At 42.0% G+C, this 21299-nt stretch overlaps 1 protein-coding gene across 2 annotated transcripts in view; it reads left to right on the top strand.

Annotated features, from left to right (window-relative positions):
• AP3B1 (adaptor related protein complex 3 subunit beta 1) overlaps positions 1–20912 on the top strand; it is a 516639-nt gene extending 495727 nt beyond the window's left edge. The window contains exon 27 of one of the 2 annotated variants that reach the window (XM_033929417.1): positions 19993–20912. In XM_033929417.1, coding sequence (XP_033785308.1) covers positions 19993–20146 — 154 coding nt within the window. In that variant the 3' untranslated portion in view covers positions 20147–20912. The remainder of the gene's footprint in view (positions 1–19992) is intronic. The other variant, XM_033929426.1, reaches the window with a different exon arrangement.
• The last annotated feature ends 387 nt before the right edge of the window (positions 20913–21299 follow it).

The raw sequence follows: 21299 nt of genomic DNA, 5'->3' as shown, positions 1-21299 counted from the left end.
GGCGCCTACCTTTTGTAGAATCATGCCTACCAAGTTAGCTGCCTGTCAGTTCCAATTAATGTAAATTATGAGGTGTTAAGTGCCAGTTATCGGCACCAATTAAGCCTATTAAAAGGTAGGTGCCTACGTGGACTAGGCATGCCAATGTAGGCGCCTAACTTTAGGCAGACTTCATAGAATTTGTTCCAAAATGAATAATCAATAAAGTAGATTAATGTATTGGGGCAATTTCATAAAGGGGTGGTTATATTTAGACACGAAGAAGTCAGCTATTTGGGCCCTATTATATAAAGGAAAGTAGGTGCCCACTTTCTTCGATAGACTACTAGCACAGAAGCGTCAATCATCATGTATAATTTACACACCACAAAGCTGGTGTAAATGCTCATGCCTAGAGTACTGAAAACAAAATGTGTAAATTATAGTATGTGTTAACTGTGTTCCACACCCAGACTCTGCCCGCCAAACTTTGCAACATTGCATTTAGGCACCATGCTATATTGTACAATAGCACATGGCTGGAATATTGGCATGCTGTGTCTCACCATACCATGCTTTGTAGACTTTGGCCCTCTTTTACTAAGGTGCGCTAACCAATTAGCGTGCGCTAATCGATTTAGCGCGTGCTAAATGCTAACGCGTGCATGTTAGTCTAGGGACACATTAGTATTTAGCGTGCGTTAATTCAATTAGTGCACATTAGTAAAAGAGGAGGGGGGTTTGTTTTGCCATCTTTGTTAGACTTGCCCCAGGTACATTAAATAGATTTGAGCCCGCTCAGACAGATGGGGAAAAATGCTTGAGTACCTGAATAAATTCATGTAAACTGTTTTGAGATCCCCTGAGAGAACAGTATAGAAAACTGAATGTTATTGAAATATGTTGAACATTTATTGTATTTTTAATTATATTTTTCAATAAAATATCTCGGGGAAAAAAGAAAGGAAAACTGAATGAATAAATTTATACCTTATGAGGTAAATTCTTTGTCACATAAAAAATCGGAGCCGAAAAGGTCAGAATTAGGTGCAGGTTATAGAATCGAGTGTAGCACCCAACTGCGCAGCTAACATTTAGGTACAGGCATTTCTGCCAGTGAAAACTAGGTCCAAATACCTGTGGATTGGGAATATTCTATAACAATGCATCTCTCTTTTAGAAATGCCCATGACTCACCCATGCTCCTCCCCTGGCCGCGCCCCCTTTTGAGATCCGTGCACTAGAATTTACGTGCACCTATTTATAGAATATGCTTAGAAAGTCGTGTGCATAAATTCTAATTAGTGCCAATTAATACTAATTGCTTGTTAATTGGCAGTTATCGGCACTGATTGGGTGGTTAAACAATTAAATTGCACACACAAATTGACAATATGCACAGCTTTGGCCGCAGTATACAGAATCGTGAGGTACATGCTGGTTTTCTGATTACTTACATATGTTCTTGGTGCCCTCTGTATAGAATTATCTCCATACAGAATAATTTGCTAAAGGTCAGCCCTATCAAATAATCTACATTCAGTCACACAGAAGGACTTGTGTTCACAATCCCTATACTGTTGGGGCCCTATACAGTATGTTGAATGTTTAGCAGCCTTTGTATATTGAGGGCTGGGGTGAGTAGCCACACGCTACATTTATGTTTTCCTATTTTGATTTGTATTTACTCCATATTATCTTTTCAGGTTCTTTTTTTTTTCTGTGCTTTGTAATACCAACCTAGTTAAGCACTCTATCCGACTGGAGCTATTTTAACAATTTTGATGATAGTGTTGACATTTAATTTGAAAGCATCTAACAATTAACTTACAATATTTCACCTGTTTCCCATTCTTTGAAATTATCATATCCAATTAGATACTAATGTAGGTTCTATACCACTGAATTCCTAACTCTGCAAGCCAAAGGTGTAAGAGGGCCATGAGGCGGCAGTTTAGATCCATTCATTGTATTGCATTATGAATTAGAAAACTAATCCTAATCTCTGTTTTTTTTACACACATTCATTTTGTGTGCTCATTACACATTTGTCAACTTTGGGCTAATTATTTTTGTACAGCTAGGGCAGGGCATTGCATCTTGTGATCGTCTTTCTTACTAATAGGATTCTGTCTGCTTCAGCAGGCAGTAATTGAAGGCTTCATGTGGGGGTGAAAGGGGGGAAGGGGCTGATATTTTAGCCTGAGTAGGCTATTGTCACAGCTTTGGATAACCAGCAGAATAGAAAACAGGAGAAAATTGAACTGAGAATAGAAAAATCAGGGACCAGGGAAACTGCCAATATAAAGGGACTAAACTTGTTTAATTTTATCAGAGCAATTTTCAGTATATTATTTTCACTGTAGAAACCTTTGCTTTGTGAATTAATATGTTAGAAGGGTATCCAGTTCTTTAAGATTAAATGTGAAACTAACAATAGTAACGAGATGATATCAACAAAATACCAACTATAGTGTAATTCATCCAGTCTGCCCAGTTATTCTAAAGGTATCCCAGCTTGGCCACTTGTACAATATCAGTCCTTAGACAGGACAATTGTTGCTGTCATCTACCTTTTTTACATTGCTATCTCAAATAAGTGAGCACGCAGTATAGCCTCTATCACCCCTTCTTTTTAGGACGAACCAAAGGATTTGTTGTATTGTAAATCAAGGAGTCTCAACTTGCTTCCTCAAGGACCACAACAAACTAGTTAGATTTTTCAGTGTGCCATTAGTGAATATGCAAGAGAGAGATTTGCATCTACTGGAGGCAGTGAGCACACATATCTATCTCATACATACTCATTACGGATATCCTGAAAATTCAACAGCTTTAGATCTCTGATCTAAATGGTTGCCAATATTAACATGGTCATTATACAAATATCCAGTCTTATAGGACCTCTTGACTTTTCTGGATGATACTCTGCCAGAATCAATCTGCAGTATCAACCCAGCCAGTCTCTGAGAATTGTAGTTATAAATATACTTGATTCATCATCATCATATTATATTTATTTGCATAGCAGTTGAGACACCATGCTTATGATTTGTCATAGTTGATTCTATAAAGTCTAATTCCAGTGAATCAACCCTAGTTTAGTGTTTCCTAAGTCAGTCCTGAAGTACCCCCTTGCCAGTCAGGTTGTCAGGATATCCACAATGAATATGTATGAGATTGATTTGCATACACTGCCTCCATTGTGTGCAAATCTCTTTCCTTCCTATTCATTGTCGATATCCTGACTGGCAATGAGCTACTCCAGGACTGACTTGGGAAACACTTCTCTAATTTGTACCTAGGTACCATCCTTTTGTTATTATCATTATTCGTGTTGTGTCTTACTGATACCAACCTGGTTACCCCCCTCCTCTCATTTCACTAGGGCAGGGGTAGGCAATTCGGTCCTCTGGTTTTCAGGATATCCATAATAAATATGCTTGAGATAGATTTGCCTCTCAAGGAGGCAGTGCATGCAGATCCATCTCATACATATTCATTGTGGATATCCTGAAAACCTGACCTGGCTCTGGCTCTCGAGGACCGGAATTGCCTACCCTTGCACTTAGGGCATTATCTCTTCATTTTTAAAAAACTAATCTTTTGTGCTTATCACAAATTATTCCAATAACAAACTAGTAATGTTAGTCTTGCCTATGTGTGATAGTACTTTGCAAGTTGTTCCTTGTGTGACTAGAGTTTGAAATGCTTTTACACACAGCGTCATCTGTTAACTCATAAAGCATATTGTATCACATACCTGTGCCAGAATATTAACAAGTTATGCCTTGAATTTTGAAATATTTAATACTGATGTGGTTACAGCCAAGAAAAAATACACTTCATTTTCAATAGCTATAAAAACTACATAAATATAATGCCAAAAACTTGCTGAATTACTAAATTTTGATGAACACACAAGGCTTCAATATTTTCAAACATAATTCAGATGATTCTGTTTTAAAAGCATTCTTTTAAGTAAAATGTTTTGGCAATAGACTTTCAGTATGTACACTTATAAACCATCCCTACAATTGTATTCTTATTTATGGAATCATAATACTCTGCCAAAGTTTTTATTTATGAACCTTTATTAGTTCGCAGTCTGGAAACCCCCCTCCACCAAAGGACTACTACTCATACACAAGAGAGGTCAACCTCACAGCCAACAAAGGAGAACAAGCAGGAAAGGACAACTCAGACACAGGAGGGGATGACCACACAACAAACACGGGAGATAACACAGGAGCAGTAAAGGATACCGTAAATGAAACTGTAAGGGCAGCCAAGAGTAAAAAGTCCAAAAAGGTAACACGAAGGGAACTTAAATGCATGTATACAAATGCTAGAAGTCTAGGAAACAAAATGGGAGAACTAGAGACGATAGCAAGACATGAGAACATGGATATCATTGGCATAACAGAAACATGGTGGAATGAAGAAAACAAATGGGACACCGTACTGCAGGGATACAAACTATATAGAAGAGATCGAGTAGGGCAGAAAGGTGGAGGTATTGCCCTATATGTTCAGGAAGGAATAGAATCTGTTGAAGTGGCTACGACGGAAACAAAAGAGAAGCTAGAGTCCCTCTGGGTCAAGATTCCTGGCCAAAACAGCGCAGACACGAAAATTGGCCTTTACTATCGTCCCCCAGGACAGGCGGAGGAAACTGACTCAGAAATGATAGAGGAAATCAAACAAGAAAGCAAAACGGGCAATGTAATAATATTGGGAGACTTCAATTTCCCGAGGATAGACTGGAAACTAGGAACCTCCAACTGCGGCAAGGAGGCCAAGTTCCTGGAGGTGCTAGGGGATTGCTTCCTGGAACAATTGGTAAAGGAGCCGACAAGAGACAACGCCACCCTGGACTTGGTACTAAATGGCCTCACGGGACCGACAAAAGAAGTAGAAGTTACGGTACCGCTGGGGACGAGCGATCACAATGTGATCAACTTTAAGCTTGACATCGGGAATAGAAAACGTGCCAAAACCTTAACCAAAACCTTTAACTTTAGAAAGGGCAAATATGATTGCATGAGAGCCATGGTGAAACAACGACTCAAGAAAAAGGTGGACAAACTTGAAACGGTAGACCAGGCATGGTCCCTACTGAAAAATACTATCACAGAAGCACAAAATCTCCACATTCCAAGGATCTCCAAAGAGGGGAGAACAAAAGGTAAGGGAGAACCGGCATGGCTTACCGGACAGGTGAGGGTAGCCATAAAAGAAAAGAAGGACTCTTTCAAAAAATGGAAACACATGAAAACAACCGAAGCATGGAAAATACATAAAGATGATCAAAAGAAATGTCACAAGGCGGTGATGGATGCCAAAAAGGACTATGAGGAAAAAATAGCGCAAGAAGCCAAAAACTTCAAACCCTTCTTTAGATACGTGAAAGGGAAAAAACCCGCAAAAGAGGCGGTGGGACCCCTGGACGACCAGGGAAGAAAAGGGTACATCAAGGAAGATAAACAAATTGCTGACAAACTAAATTCCTTCTTTGCATCCGTCTTTACGGAGGAGGATACCGCTAAAATACCAGAAGCAGTGAAAGTGTTTAGTGGAGTAATAGAAGACAGCCTCACCACAGTTGAAGTGGAGTTGGACCAGATATACTACCAGATTGACAAACTTAAAAGTGACAAATCCCCTGGACCGGATGGAATTCACCCGAGAGTTTTAAAGGAATTGAAGGTTGAAATCGGAGAGCTATTGCAGAAACTTGCCAATCTGACAATCAGAACTGGACAGATACCAGAGGACTGGAAGATAGCGAATGTCACGCCAATTTTCAAAAAAGGATCGAGAGGGGAACCGGGCAACTACAGACCTGTGAGTCTTACGTCTGTCCCTGGAAAGATGGTTGAAGCACTGATCAAGGATAGCATAGTCCGGCACCTAGATACACATGACTTGATGAAACCCAGTCAACATGGGTTCAGGAAAGGGAAATCATGTTTAACGAATTTACTTCAATTTTTCGAGACCGTGAACAAGCAAATTGATAGTGGAATGCCGGTGGACATAATATATTTGGACTTCCAAAAAGCATTCGACAAAGTCCCACATGAAAGGCTTCTCAGGAAACTACAAAGCCATGGAATAGAGGGAGATATACAAAGGTGGATAGGCAAATGGTTGGAAAACAGAAAGCAGAGAGTGGGCATAAATGGAAAGTTCTCAGACTGGGAGAAAGTGACTAGTGGTGTGCCCCAGGGCTCAGTACTTGGGCCGATCCTATTTAATATTTATATCAATGACCTGGAAGACGGAATATCCAGTGAGATCATTAAGTTTGCAGACGACACAAAGCTATGCCGGGCAATCAGATCGCAGGAGGATAGCGAGGAACTCCAGAGCAACTTGTATCAGTTAGAGAAATGGGCAGATCAATGGCAGATGAAGTTCAACGTGGAGAAATGCAAAGTAATGCATTTAGGTAGTAAGAATAAGGAATACGAGTATAGAATGTCAGGCGCAACTCTGGGTAAGAGCGAACAAGAAAAGGACCTGGGTGTACTGATAGATAGGACTCTGAAGCCGTCGGCACAATGCGCGGCAGCGGCAAAGAAAGCAAACAGAATGTTAGGCATGATAAAGAAAGGAATCACGAGTAGATCGGAGAAAGTCATAATACTGCTTTATAGAGCAATGGTCAGACCACACTTGGAATACTGTGTCCAACATTGGTCTCCCAACCTAAAGAAGGATATAAAACTGTTGGAGAGGGTGCAGAGACGAGCAACGAAGTTAATAAGAGGTATGGAGAACTTAGAATATGAGGAACGACTCAAGAAACTGGGACTGTTCTCCCTTGAGAAGAGAAGGCTGCGAGGGGACATGATCGAGACGTTCAAAATGCTGAAAGGCTTCGATAAAATAGAGCAGGAAAATAAATTATTTACATTGTCCAACGCGACACGGACAAGAGGACATGGTTTGAAGCTAAGGGGGGACAAGTCCAGGACAAATGTCAGGAAGTTCTGTTTTACGCAGCGAGTGGTAGACGCCTGGAATGCTCTCCCAATGGAGGTTATTAAAGAATCCACTGTGCTGGGATTCAAAGGCAAATTAGATGCACATCTCCTTATGAGAGGCATAGAGGGATATGGGTGACTAAAACTACATCAGGTGTATACCTGACTGGGCCTCCGCGTGTGCGGATCGCCGGACTCGATGGACCATGGGTCTGATCCGGAGATGGCAGTTCTTATGTTCTTATGTTCTTATATGTCATCTAAAAAGACTCTCTCTTGGATCTTAGTGGTGCCCCTGTGTGTACAAACGTGGCTAGGGGTACATACTCCGACATAGGAGAGCATATTAAACGCAGGATATCATGGAACCAGTATTTAAAGGAGGAAATCCTTGAAACAGACTGTGGCGAAACATAGTCCTATTTCGGAGTATGAACCCCTAGCTATGTTTGTATAAAAAGATGAGTACTGTTTACATTAAACTATAAATTATAGATAAGAGCACTATTAAGCACTTTATGAAAATAGAAAATGGACCAATGATGAGGCTGGTGCTTATAAACTGTGCGTGTCAAAACTTTATAGTACACACAGGGGCACCACTGAGGTCCGAGAGTGAGAGTGATATTTAAGGTATATGGTAGAAACCATTGGTCTAAAAATATTAACCTTAAATAAGGAAATCTAAAAAGACAAATAGTATTAAACATAAAGTAAAGACAGTCCTCTAAATGCATATACCATGAACTCTGGAATTCCATAGTTTTACACCCATCCTCAGTTTCATCTCCATAAACCTCCCTAAACAACACAACCTTTATCTTCTTCCTAAATACTAATAATGCACCCTGTTCCCTCTTTAAGGGTGTGTGATAAAGCTTTCCATAAACAAGAGCCATAAATAGAGAAAGCACACATAAATAGAGAAACCGAACTTCCAAGTGATGGCCTTGGGTTACACCTTTTAGCTCCTAAATCATCAAAGTTGGAAATCATGAATCACACAGTTATTTAACCTAAAGTACCTGAACATTTCATATAAATGGTCTCATGATGTTCAATAAGAGACTGAAGGTCACAAACATAAAGCATATAATCAAAACAAGTTTAAAAATGACTCAAGGGTAAAGAATATGAGCATCCTATTGTAAACTCAAAGCTAAATCAGAAATCTCTCTTGAAAAGCTATCTTAAGAACCCACCAGAAGCAGGGCAAAATATCTACCTTAGAGCTTTTCACTCTCTTTCTATATTTGGGTGCATGCATTTTTTTAAATTTTATTTACAAAGAATTTGAAAATATAACTCCAAGAGATATTCTTGATATAAAAAAGAGTGAGCAATATCACTAAAAACAGCTATAGGTAAATGATAAAAATCAAGAAATAATTATTACTGCTCTATCTTCTAATCTACAATTAAAGGAACACAACATAACATTAGCATTCACATACATCAGTCTTTTCCACCCATACAATCTATCACTTCTAATATGACACATACATCCACCTACTGTGGAATAAATGTTTGGCCACATTTTATTTCCAAAATCCTTTAATGTAGTCAACCAATTTTCTCATTCCCACTTCTCTTGTACATGTACTCAGAACCAAATCCACATTAGGACCCAACTTCAGTGCACCCACCCAACTCGGCTGTGATCACTCCACCCCCAAACTCCGACTGACCCTTCATGCTCAAACCAGCAGTCCCATTCATCCACAATCAAAATACCTGAACCCCAGCTAAACCCCGCAGACATGATACAAACAACCAGGGCGGAAGGGAGAAATTTTTCACATAATACCTCCCCACACCACCACTACCTCACTCACTACCCTCCACCAAATCCATCTGTTTCTTAACCTGCCAAAAATCCACACATCTTTCCCCCCTCCCCCCCTTATCATCTCTCTACTCTTCCACCAATCCCCTTGTAATTCTGTCTACTTTTTCTCTCCTTCCCTAACAACCTAAACTGTTCAAAGTTGTTAAAACGCATGCAGATTGTGAAAAATTGCAGGCGAACCTTAGGAAATTAGAAGACTGGGCGTCCAAATAGCAGATGAAATTTAATGTACACAAGTGCACATTGGGAAGAATAACCTGAATCGCAGTTACCGGATGCTAGGGTCCACCTTGGGGATTAGTGACCAAGAAAAGGATCTAGGTGTCATCCTAGACAATACAATGAAATCTTCCGCCCAATGTGTGGCGGCAGCCAAAAAAGCAAATAGGATGCTAAGAATTATTTTAAAAAGGGATGGTTAACAAGACTAAGAATGTTATACTGCCCCTGTATCACTCCATAAGGCGACCTCATCTGGAGTATTGCGTTTAATTCTGGTCTCCTTATCTCAAGAAAGATATAGTGGCGCTAGAAAAGATTCAAAGAAGAGCAACCAAGATGGTAAAGGGGATGGAACTCCTCTCGTATGAGGAAAGACTAAAACGGTTAGGGCTCTTCAGTTTGGAAAAGAGACGGCTGAGAGGAGATATGATTGAAGTCTACAAAATCCTGAGTGGAGTAGAACAGGTACAAGTGGATCGATTTTTCACTCTGTCAAAAATTACAAAGACTAGGGGATGCTTGATGAAGTTACAGGGAAATACTTTTAAAATCAATTGGAGGAAAAAAATTTCACTCAGAATAGTTAAGCTCTGGTATACGTTGCCAGAGGATGTGGTAAGAGCGGATAGTGTAGCTAGTTTTCAGAAATATTTGACAAGTTCCTAGAGGAAAAGTCCTTAGTCTTGTTATTGAGAAAGACACCGGGGAAGCCACAGCTTGCCCTGGATCCAGGGTCGGATTAATGAATAGGCCCAGTAGGCATGTGCCTAGGGCCCGAAGATGTCAGGGGGGCCCGATGAAACAGAGGACTTGGGTGGGTTTGTTTCCCTTGGCAACATGGGCCCCCCCAGGAAAGATCGGCAGCACTGGTCCCCCCCAGAAAGATTGGCAGTGCTGGGCCTCCACTCCCCTGGGAGATCAACAAAATTGCCCTCCCCCTGGCATCGACATCAACCAACCAGAATAAGTGACATCAGAGTGGGTGGACCAGCAGATGCAAGGAGTTGCTGCAAGGTCCCGTGATGACTGCGTCTGCTGGACCAACCCCTCTGACGTCACTTACTTCTTCCCTGAGCAGAGCCGGCAGACACAGTCATCGCGGGACCTTGCAATGACACCCCCTCCGACGTAACGTTATTGGAAATGTAGACGGCAGAATAGTTCCTGTTTGGTTTGCTGGAGTGTGGTCCTAGACTTTGCTTTCCAAGGCGATGATGGCCGGGGGGAGATGGTTGGAATTTCGGTCCAGCAGCCGCTCACTTCCTGTCGCTAGCAATTATACCGGTCTCCGCAGCACCAGGTGGATAGAGCCCGAACCGGCGCTGGGAGGAGAGAGGTGGAGTGGGCCAAGGATATTTGAGATCTAGTTCCAACCTCCTCCCCATGCTCCCCACCACTACTAATGACAATAGTTTCCCCTTCTCAGGACAGGTCTAAGAGAAAACTTTGCTTTTAGAAAGCTTCCATGAAGATGAGAGGAAAGGAGGGAGATGGCCCAATAACAGGAAGAGGTGCTTTAGGTTTAGGAGGACAGATGCTGAATGGAAGGGAGGGTAGGTGAGAGAGGGGCACAGACACTGAATGGAACTATGAAGGGGCTGAGAGAGGGGCACAGATGCTGAATGAAAGTGTGGGGGTGAGAGAGGGGTACAAATGCTGAATGGAAGTGGGAGGGAAGTGAGAAAGGGGCACAGACGCTGAATGGAAATGGGGGAAGACATTGAATGGAAGGGGGATGAGAGAGAGGAACAGACGCTAGAAGGAAGTGAGGACGAGAAAGAAAAAAGGCACATGCTGGATTGGGTGAAGAGGATAGTTAGATACTGGAAGGGATGAGGGAAAGAGGTAACAAGCTATAGGTAGACACAATGAAAGAGGGAAACTGAGGACTGAATAGTAAGAAAGAATTTAAACAGAGGCAGAAAATAAATTGAGAAGGAAGACCAGGGAAGAAAAGGAGGAAGGGAGAGGAGAGAGAGAGATGCCAGAGCATGGGGGAGCGGGAGGAGACAGATACCAGACCTAGGAGGAGGAAAGGAGAAAGAAGACAGATACCAGATCTGAGGGGAAGAAAGGAGGAGAGAGAGATGGTAAAATCTGATGGAAGGGAAGAACACAGATGCCACACCATTGGGGAAGCGGAGAGAAGTAGATGGATACCAGACCTGGGGGGGGGGGAGGGAGGAGGGAGAGATGGAAGGGAGAAGCAGTCAATTTCTGGAAGAGGCATAGAAAGAGAGCAAATGCCATATGGAAGAGGCAGAGAGAGGGCAGACTGTGGATGGAAAGAAAAGAATGATGAGAAGATGAGGAAAGCAGAAACCAGACAACAAAGGTAGAAAAAAAATTATATTTGTTTTATTTATTTTTTTGCTTTAGGATAAAGTATTATTGTAGCTGTGCTGATCGTTTATTAATAAAAAATGGAAATAAGGTGATCTTTTTATTGGACTAATTTTAATACTTTTTTTTTTTTTAACTACCTTCAGAGACCAAAACTCCCTTTCTTAGGTCAGGACAGGGATACTGTAACAGCAGTATAGTTTACTGACCTGAAGAAAGAGGTTTTAACCTCTGAAAGCTAATTGAGAAATGTATTAGCCCAATAAAATGGGCACTAAATTTTCTTCCCGCCATGCCTCCTACCCAAATGTAAAATATAAATTGGTGGGCTTTCCAAACCCCACCAGCTGACCAGCTGAAGATCTCTTCCTCTAGGAAGGGGGGGATTTATTCAGAGATGTTTGGAGGCTGCATAGAAGAAAAACTGTACACTGGCACTGTTGTTTTGAATTTTAAAATAAATGAAAAAGAGAAATCAAGAGGGAAATAAAGAAGTAAAAAAGAAGAGTAAATAAATGGGGACAGGGCAGGGGGGCCTAGTGAACTTGTGTGCCTAGGGGCCCTCGATGAATTAATTCTACCCTGCCTGGATTGGTAGCATGAAATATTGCTACACCTTGGGTTTTGGCCAGGTACTAGTGACTTAGATTGGCCATCATGAGAATGGGCTACTGGGCTTGATGGACCATTGGTCTGACCCAGTAAGGCTATTCTTATGTTCTTAACCCCTCTTCCAATCTGAACTCTCCTTCATTTCCCTCCCCTTATCTCCCTATCCCTTTTTCCCCTCCCCCCCCCAATAACTGTCCCATTTTCCATTGGTGCCCTGGCTCAGCTAATGTAGTTTATTCACCACTCTAAACTGGTGGGCATCTCTAATTAAAGGAAATATAAGATGCTTAAATTTAAGTCAAAAAGAAAGGAAGAAGCTAGAAAATACCTATAGAGCTCTCCAGGAGCAAAACGAAAGAGGGGAGTAGAGATAAGTTGGCAGACTCCAACTATGGGTTAACAATAGCCTGGAGAGACAATATAAGTAGAAGAGTTTTATTTGATCCAGAAATATAGTACAAGAGATTCGACACTGTGCCGTGTTTTGGCAGAAATTTGCCATCTTCAGGAGTCATTATCTCCGACTGATGCTTAATGGCGTCCACAATCACACTTTGTCTCAGAACAATTAGTGCTGCTTTACCAAGATTGACTAACATCACTTAGTATCATCCAGCTGCATCTCAGATGCTAACGCTCAGTCACTCTTGGTGAAGAGCACTAAGGGCCTGATTCAGTAAAAGGCATCTAGCAATACCTAACTTGCTAGGCACTGCTCCGCATGGTTGTCAGTCAACCACTAGGCATCCTTTATAGAATCATACATAGTGACACCTAAGCTCACTAAGGCATCACTAGGGATCACTGAGGTAGGTGCTGATATATTAGGACAGGTTTTACATGGCCTAATTTCCCAGTGCCTAGTGATGACTGTCAAGCCATGCCTATTCTCTGCCCCCTAACCATGCCTACTTTTCAAGTAGGTGTCGGGCATCACAAAATGCTTCACCACCACGCGGATATCCATGCACAACCTAAATTGATCATTAAAATCAATGGTGTAAGGGTGAACGGTACCCGGGGCGGTAGCACCCCTCTCCCACCCTCTTCTCCGCGCACACCCCCTTCCCTTTCCTCATACCTTTTTAACTTCTCTGGCATGAGCAGCGTGCCCACGTCGGTATCGTCTCGCTCTTTGATGTCACTTTCTAGGTGCAGGTCCTGGAAGTGATGACGGAAAAAGTGCCGATGCCGACATGGCCAACAACCTCACGCCAGGGAAGTAAAAGTACAGGGGTTAGCAAGGGGTGCACATAATAAGGAGAGGAGTGGGGGGGGGTGGCAGAGAGGAAGAAGGGTGCCGCACCCTTAGGATGGCCTTGCCCGGGGCAGACCAGCCCCGCACCGCTCTTACTACGCCACTGATTAAAATAATGTTTTATTGTTTTTTAATGGCGTGGTCAATTACCATGTCATTTAAACCAGTGTTCTTCAACCGCCAATCCGTTGACCGATGCTGGTCCGCAAAAATTTCTTACCGGTCCTCAGGACTAGCACATGCATTGGGCCCGAGACTGTGTTCTTCAACCGTCGGTCCGCAGTACGATCGATGCGACGTTATCTTCTGGCCGGATCCCTCTTCCTCACTGCCGCAGGCAGCGGCTCTAACGCGCATTCTGCGCCTGGCTTTGTGCACTGAGGCAGTGAGGAAGAGGGGGCCGGCCTGAAGATAACACGGGGGGCGGCATAAAATGGCCAAGCGGAAGCAGGCACCTAATTGAAGCACAGCATGGAGGGAGACAACAAAGGTCGGGGGAATGATTTTATTTTTTAATTTAGTGGTTGAATTGTGTCAATGTTGAGAATTTACATCTGCTGTCTGTATTTTGCACTGTTCAGGAAGAAATGCATTTGTTTCTTTTTCTCTGGGGTTGTACTGCATGCAGAGTCTTGAATCTAAGGATTTCTTTTGTAAATATTAGTACTTTTAGTTTTTGGTCCCATATTTGCATAGGGGTTATCTGTGTGCTGGTAGGAATGAATGTTGAGAAGCATACAGTGTGCTTTGTGTAGTTTAATTTGGTGGTTAACCATTATGTGTTGTTAATAAGATTATACTTTGTGTATATATGAAAAATGAATGGAAAAAATAGTGTTACAATTAGTACTATTATGGGTCAGGGTCTGGGGCGGAGATGGGTCTGATCTGGCCCACGACTTAGCCCAGTGTTCTTCAACCGCTGGTCCACAAAATAATTATTTTATTTCCACCGGTCCATAGGTGTAAAAAGGTTGAAGAACACTGATTTAAACCAATTAATAACAATTAAGTTGCGCACAGAGTCTGCGATTAGGGTGCCTAGCGGCACCTAACCTTGGCACTGTTTTTAGAATCAGGCACTAATTGTTATGAGTTTCATTTTCATGCGGTGTTCGCTGCGATTGGTGCCAGCCATCATTTTGGTCTTTTCTAGTGTTTTTATTGCAATACTTTGATATAGGAGATGCGTTTCGGCGTCCCGTTTAAAGCTTGATCGGATTCGTTACACCCTGAGGCAGCAGACTCAAGAAACGCTGGCCACCGTCGGTGTACCGATCAACAGAAGATAAGTTGGAAGTTTTTTTTCTCCTATCATCCAGCACAGACAGCCCTGCTTAGGGTTTTCACATTTTGGGAGTGCAATGGAGTTTTTTTGCCAGTGAGGTTACCACCCAACCACCTTTGTGGAGGTGGGAGGGCTTTAGTCTGAGGCTTTTTCCTCCATTTTTTTATGGCACACCTTATTTGAACCAAAGCAGTACTGTTTATGTTTTATATGACATCTTTTAGATTTCTCTGGTGAAAGTGTATTTGGAATAGATTTGAGCTTTTCACTTATCCGAGTTATTCTAGCTTTCTTTAAACTAAAACATTGCAAAAAGCATAGATCTTTGAAGATATTTTTGCTGGCAGTTTCTCTTTTTAGCTGCTGACAACTTTGAGATCCAGTTTAGGGGTGTAATTATCAATGAGTGCTACCGTTAATGTGACAAATTATTTTACTGTTTACCCCAGTTATTCATAACTAAGGGCCTCTTCAATTAAACTGCGCTAGCAGTTTCTAGCGCGGGGAGCCATGCTGAATAGCTCGTGCTGCTCCCGACGCTCATAGAGTTTCTATGAGCGTCGGGAGCAGCGCGGACCATTCAGCGCAGCTCTCTGCGCTAAAAACTGCTAGCGCAGTTTAATAGAAGAAGGGGTAAGTCTCATTGCATAATGTGGGATGTGAGTGAAAATAGCACAAGTTGGTGGTAAAATAATACATCTTAACAATAGCCCACACTTATAACTATGCCCCTAAATCTATGATATGCCAGATGTGCCAGATGTTCTAACTTGCTAGACTTTTGTTAGTGTGTTTGTTTGGGGAGGTGGAATTTTTTTGTTTTGTTTTATGTTAATATGTGGAAGTTGGGAATTCTGTCTGCACCGTTCTGTGTTGCATGTTTGCCCATTGGTCACTGTGGGCCAGATTCTGTAATTGGTGCCTAAAAAAGATAGGCGCCTATTGAATGTCAATCACACTTAGGCCCCCATTACAGAATCAAACTTAGCGGCACTTAATTTACACCCCACCCCCTTTTACGAAGCCACATTAGGCTTTTTTTATCACTGGCTGCAGCAGTATTAGCTCTAATGCTCATAGAATTCCTGTGAGTGTTGAAGCAAATACTGCCATGGCCAGCGTTTAAAAAAGCCTAATGCGGCTTCGTAAAAGAGAGGGGTAAAACTTAGGGCTCCTTTTATCAAGGTGCGCTACGGGGGTTAGCGCATCGGACATTTCATCACGCACTAACCCCCGCAGCAGCCTAAAATCCTAACGCCTCGTCAATGGAGGCGTTAGGGACTAGCGCGGCATGCGGTTTAACGCGCGGTATTCCACGCGTTAAACCGCTACCGCACCTTTGTAAAAGGACCCCTTAGGCACTTATAAGATAGGGCAAAAACAAGAAGACCCAAATTTCCATAGGAAAAGAAGAGCAAATCCAAACAAACGAGACTGTGGAAAGTCAATGTTCTCGGACCTTGAGTTGTAATTTATTCAAAGTATTCTTGACAATAAGAACAAAAAACAATAAGCACAATAAAAACTCTATCCACATAAGAGGACCCAACAGGGGCCGTGTTTCGGCTAAGCACGCCTTCTTCAAGGATCCTAGGGTATGAATTGTAGAAAATGTGTGTTAATTTAAGTGTGTATGAATATTTTAAATGAATCAATAAATGGTGTCTAATAAAATATAAATTTTAAATTGCAAGCAGCAGTGTGGTGCAAAAAGGTTATCTGCATGTGATTGGTGCAGAGTCATAACCACATACAGGTAAAGTGCTAGTGGAAAACCAGTAGTGTCCATGTGAATGAGTGTTTTTAAAGGCCTACATTATAGGCATCTACCGAATTTTCACTCATATACCGCGCACCCGTGTAAAACGCGCACACGGGTATAGCACACGGGAAACTTTAATTTATGTAAATAAAATTTTATATACTGCGCACACCCGTATACCGCGCATGCCGCCCCGACTCTCCTTTCGCCCGCCCCGACTCTCCTCTGGCCACCCCGACTCTCCTCTCCCCCTTGAAGTCCTGTCCCCACCCTGAAAGCCTGATGCCCCCCCCCCCGACGTCCGATTCACCCCCCCGCAAGACCACTCGCACCCCCACCCCGAAGGACCGCTCGCACGCACTCGCACCCGCACCCCCACAGCCTCCCGACCCCCCCCCCCATCATGTAGAAGCTTCTACCGTTGTCCTGCTGCTTCCTCTTCCGGCGGTCCCGGCCCTTCTGTGAGCCCTGCGTCTGCGCTGCTTCCTCTTCCAGCGATCCCGCCCTTTCTCTGGACCGCCGGAAGAGGAAGCAGCGCAGACGCCGGGCTCACAGAAGGGCCGGGACCGCCGGAAGAGGAAGCAGCAGGACAACGGTAGGAGCTTCTACATGATGGGGGGGGACGGGAGACTGTGGGGGTGCGAGCGGTCCTTCGGGGTGGGGGTGCGGGTGCGTGCGAGCGGTCCTTCGGGGTGGGGGTGCGAGCGCGTGCGAGCGGTCCTTCGGGGTGCGGGTGCGTGCGATCGATCCTTCGGGGTGGGGGTGCGAGCGGTCCTGTGGGGTGAATCGGACGTCGGGGGGGGGGAAACGATGTAAAAAAAAAATTTATACAACGCGCTCACATGTATAACGTGCAAGGTTTGTAAAATCGTGTATAACGCGCGCGTTATATGTGTGAAAATACGGTAAGTCCTTTATAGAATCGTGCATATTGGCACCTAAGCCTTTCTCCACCCCTAAACGCCTACTTTGGTAATAGGTACCTGTCTTTTGTAGAACCGCACCTCAGAAGATAGGCGCCTATCTCCCAATTTAAATGTTTTTGCAGTTATGAGCTTGTTAAAGCTCATTATTGAAGCCAATTTATTAATTAGGTTAGGTGCCTAACTTTAGGTGCTTATTTGCACACCTAACTTTAGAAATAAAAACTATACTCTTCAAGAAATTCCTGAAACAGCCCTAACTTCAAACTTACCGTCCTTCCCCCCCCTCCCTCTTCCCGCCACACAGAAACTACATAACCTACTCTTTACCTCTCTAGAAAGGACAAATGTTCTTCCATTGTAACCCTCCGGTTTTTATCTCTTTTGTAATCCGCCTTGAACCACAAGGTAATGGCGGAATAGAAATCTCTAATATAATGTAATGTATATGTATATTAAAGTTTTCCTTGATCAGCACAATGCCACTTCCTTACAATATAAATTAACACATTTACTCCTGTAATATCCTAGTTCAAATTTTGAAGCTCACATTATTGATTCTGAGGTTCCTAAGTACTGAAATGTCTGAGCAGAATACGCATTAGTGTGAGCTCTTAATGTATTTGCATTATCACAGCAGTGGCTTATATCACGTGCAGTTCTAGTATAAAAAGAAGCCTTGCAGCTATCGCAGACCTTTGTGTGTATTTAGAACCTGCTGATGCATGGCCCAAAGCCACAAGTGTTAAGTAAATATGAATCCAAGATGACTATTGCTAGATTTTTGACAGGCTGATGAGCCTTTTGATATGTGAGTACTGATCCATCTATTGTAGACCAAGTGAACAAAGCAAGGAACAACATCACAAGTGGAAGATTAGAGTGATGAGATTATTTGATACAATCAGGGCTTTCTTACAGAGACAGAGGAAAATAAGAATACAGTCATGCAAAGGTCAAAAGAAATGTTTAGACTTGTGGTGAGTGGCATTTAAGGAAAGTTATTTAACCGGCATGTGTGGATACCTAGGGAATAGGAAGCCAGGTGTACTGTCCTCAGGATCATTATAAAGCAGGACCAAAGCAGTATACTTCTCTTTGTATTTATAACATATCTGTTCTCGGTTGTTCCGAGTAATACGAATTGTGGCTTCTATTGCATAGTTGTACTGTGGAAAACATGTCGCTGTGTTAAGAGAGGTTTTGTTAAAGAAAGGAGGGAATTTGAGTTTGATAAAGTAAGCGTTCACGCGATTGCACATTATCATTTAAAATAAATATTGCCATTATTAGACATAAACTGGTTTGCCTGATGAAATTTGTGCACCAGAATTACTACTTATGTTTCCGAAATTAGTGTAATGTGCTACGAGATTTTTGATGTGGTGAGGAGAAAACTCTGAAAAGAAATTACTTCTCATTTAAAGAGAATCTGCTTCCTGCTTAAGTGGCTAATATTTTAATTAAGTCTAGAGTGAAGTTTTTTTGAGTGTCTCCTGATAAACTCCCTCTTTTATGTTGATGGTAATTAAACAGATCCCTGGGGCCCCAGCAGGCGCTGTGCAAGGCCCATGCTAATTGTTAGACATGAGACACTGACCAGTTGGTTTCTTCTTGAATAGCGGACACCGTGCTGTCAGCACAGCAGTTTTATTTTTGTATAGTGTGAGCTGTTGTCAGGGCTAACTGAGTCCTATTGTGGCTGAAGATGTTGCACAAATTGAGGCAGATGGCTCGGATTCAGACACGTGTCATTCAGAAAGGGGAGAGGGGATTGGCCCTGCAAAGTGGGGTCACAGCAGGTTACAGACCTGCTCTACACTTGTTAGTGTTTTCAAAAGACCATGTGCAGCAACTTTATTGTTCTGAAGTAACAAAACAAAAAAAAAAAAGTGTGTTATGGTCCTCGTAGAATATGGGGGATGAGGCTGTTGCCATCCTTTCCCTTTCTGTCTCTTGGGTCTCACTGTGCATGCAGAATGAATTAACAGGATTGACAGAAGTTCATTGTGCCTAAAATGGCTTTTCAGTCAATTGCAGTGCTTAAAAGGCCAGTTTTGCTTTTAATTCCATGTAATTAGTGGATTCTTCATGTCTTGGAATTTAATAGTGAAGTATTAGACTTAAGTTTCTCACTGCATTTATTTAAATAAAGAATACATCTGGAAATCTGTAGCTGGAATATAATTTACAGATATATTGCAGATTAATATATTTAATTAAACTGTAAATAATGCATTCTTATCTACCAGCATAACTTGTATTTTTAAGAATAAATGACCTATCTTGGTTTCCTGTCCCAACATTTCCAAAAATGTAAGATATATTTTGTTTGCATTTCACTGCAGTTTGCCATGTGGATTATATAGACAATATACTGTAGATGCCTTCTAAAGCTTTTATTTTGTTCCTGACTTCAAATCATGTTTGCCATATATGAACATATTTGCAAGGCTTTAAGGTATTTCATACTTACAGTGACGTAGCTTAAATGATTACCAAAGGAAAACAAGTTAGTTTGTTTTGAAATACCATAATCCAAAACACTTGTTTGTATTTTAGATTGATTTACAAATGACTACAATAAATGGGGATGAATGTAAATCTAACTATCCTTTTCCATTATTTCTTTAGGACTTTGGCTTTTGCATGGAAAAATCTTATATTGAAACTGGCGAGTTTGCCTGAAATGTTAGTTCTTTGTTTCTGTGCATTGCCTACAATTTGCTCTATATCAAGGCCTTTTTTTCTCTCTCTCTTGCAGGTTTGCAGCTAAAACTGTGCACAGTGGGTCATTGATGCTAGTCACAGTGGAGCTGAAGGAAGGCTCTACAGCACAGCTCATCATAAACACTGAGAAAACTGTGATTGGTTCTATTCTGCTGCGGGAGCTGAAGCCTGTCCTGTCCCAGGGGTAACCTGCTTACATCTGGACTTCAGAATCTGGCACAAAACAAAAGTGCCTGGCATCCAGTACTGCTGCCTTTCATTTATAATAATAGCCCTTCCATCTGGCAGTGGGGGAAGAAGGCACTCTTGACAATCTTGTCTCCTGCTTTAAAATGCTAGTGTGTATGTATCATGTATGAAAGTACTTCCAGGGTTTTTTTTTCTGCTTCCTAACCAAAATTTATATATTTTACTATCCCTTCCCTTTATACATATTTCCCATTTGTCACTTCCAGTACTTTGCTCCTTAATTAGCTTCCCTCTGTACAAAGTTTGAAAATAAATTTTAATACAATATTAGCATATGTGAAAAATAAGCTCTAAAAAAATGGTATAAAAAGATACTCTCTTGCAGCAATTGTGACTGTGATGTAAACCCTATTCATTGTGGATATCTGAATAACTGATGACTGTTGTCCTATGAACAAGCATACCAGCTCGACTCTTTCATGCCTGCTGCTCTTGAATTTCAAATCAGGTTATATGTTAAAATTAAGTCCACAATAAAGTAAAGTAATTTCATGGATTGTGGGCCTTTTGTTTTACTGTGGCGCAATTTAATGATCCTGCATTGTACTGATGTAAAGTGATTCTTGGATGATGTAGCTAAAATTAAGAACATAAGAAGTTGCCTCCGCTGAGTCAGACCAGAGGTCCATCCTGCCCAGCGGTCCGCTCCCGCGGCGGCCCATCAGGCCTAATTGCCTGAACAGTGTCCCTGACTAATTTTGTAACTGCCTCTAATCCTCTAATCCTATCTATATTACCTACCTCTACTTCCTATCTGTACCCCTCAATCCCTGTGTCCTCCAGGTACCTGTCCAGACCCTCTTTGAAGCCCTGTGGCGTGCTTCTGCTTATCACATCCTCTGGTAGCGCGTTCCATGTATCCACCACCCTCTGAGATGATATAAATGTTAGTAGATCCTACCTAGAAGAACTAGATGACCCCTGGAAGCATCTTGCAGTTTTGTTTGTGGTTCTGTAATGCGTGCATTAATAAGACAGAAACAATTTGTTATAAATGCATTGTAAAATACATTCCGATATTTCAACACTAATAATTTTCTAAATTCCTGGGTGACAGTTCAGTGATTTGGGCGATTGTTGGTGTTGTAGTAA

This window comes from Geotrypetes seraphini, chromosome 1 (genome assembly GCF_902459505.1).
Source record: "Geotrypetes seraphini chromosome 1, aGeoSer1.1, whole genome shotgun sequence".
Classification (NCBI taxonomy): domain Eukaryota; kingdom Metazoa; phylum Chordata; class Amphibia; order Gymnophiona; family Dermophiidae; genus Geotrypetes; species Geotrypetes seraphini.
Note: the sequence above shows the minus strand (reverse complement) of the source record. Positions and strands in the feature narration are given on the sequence as shown.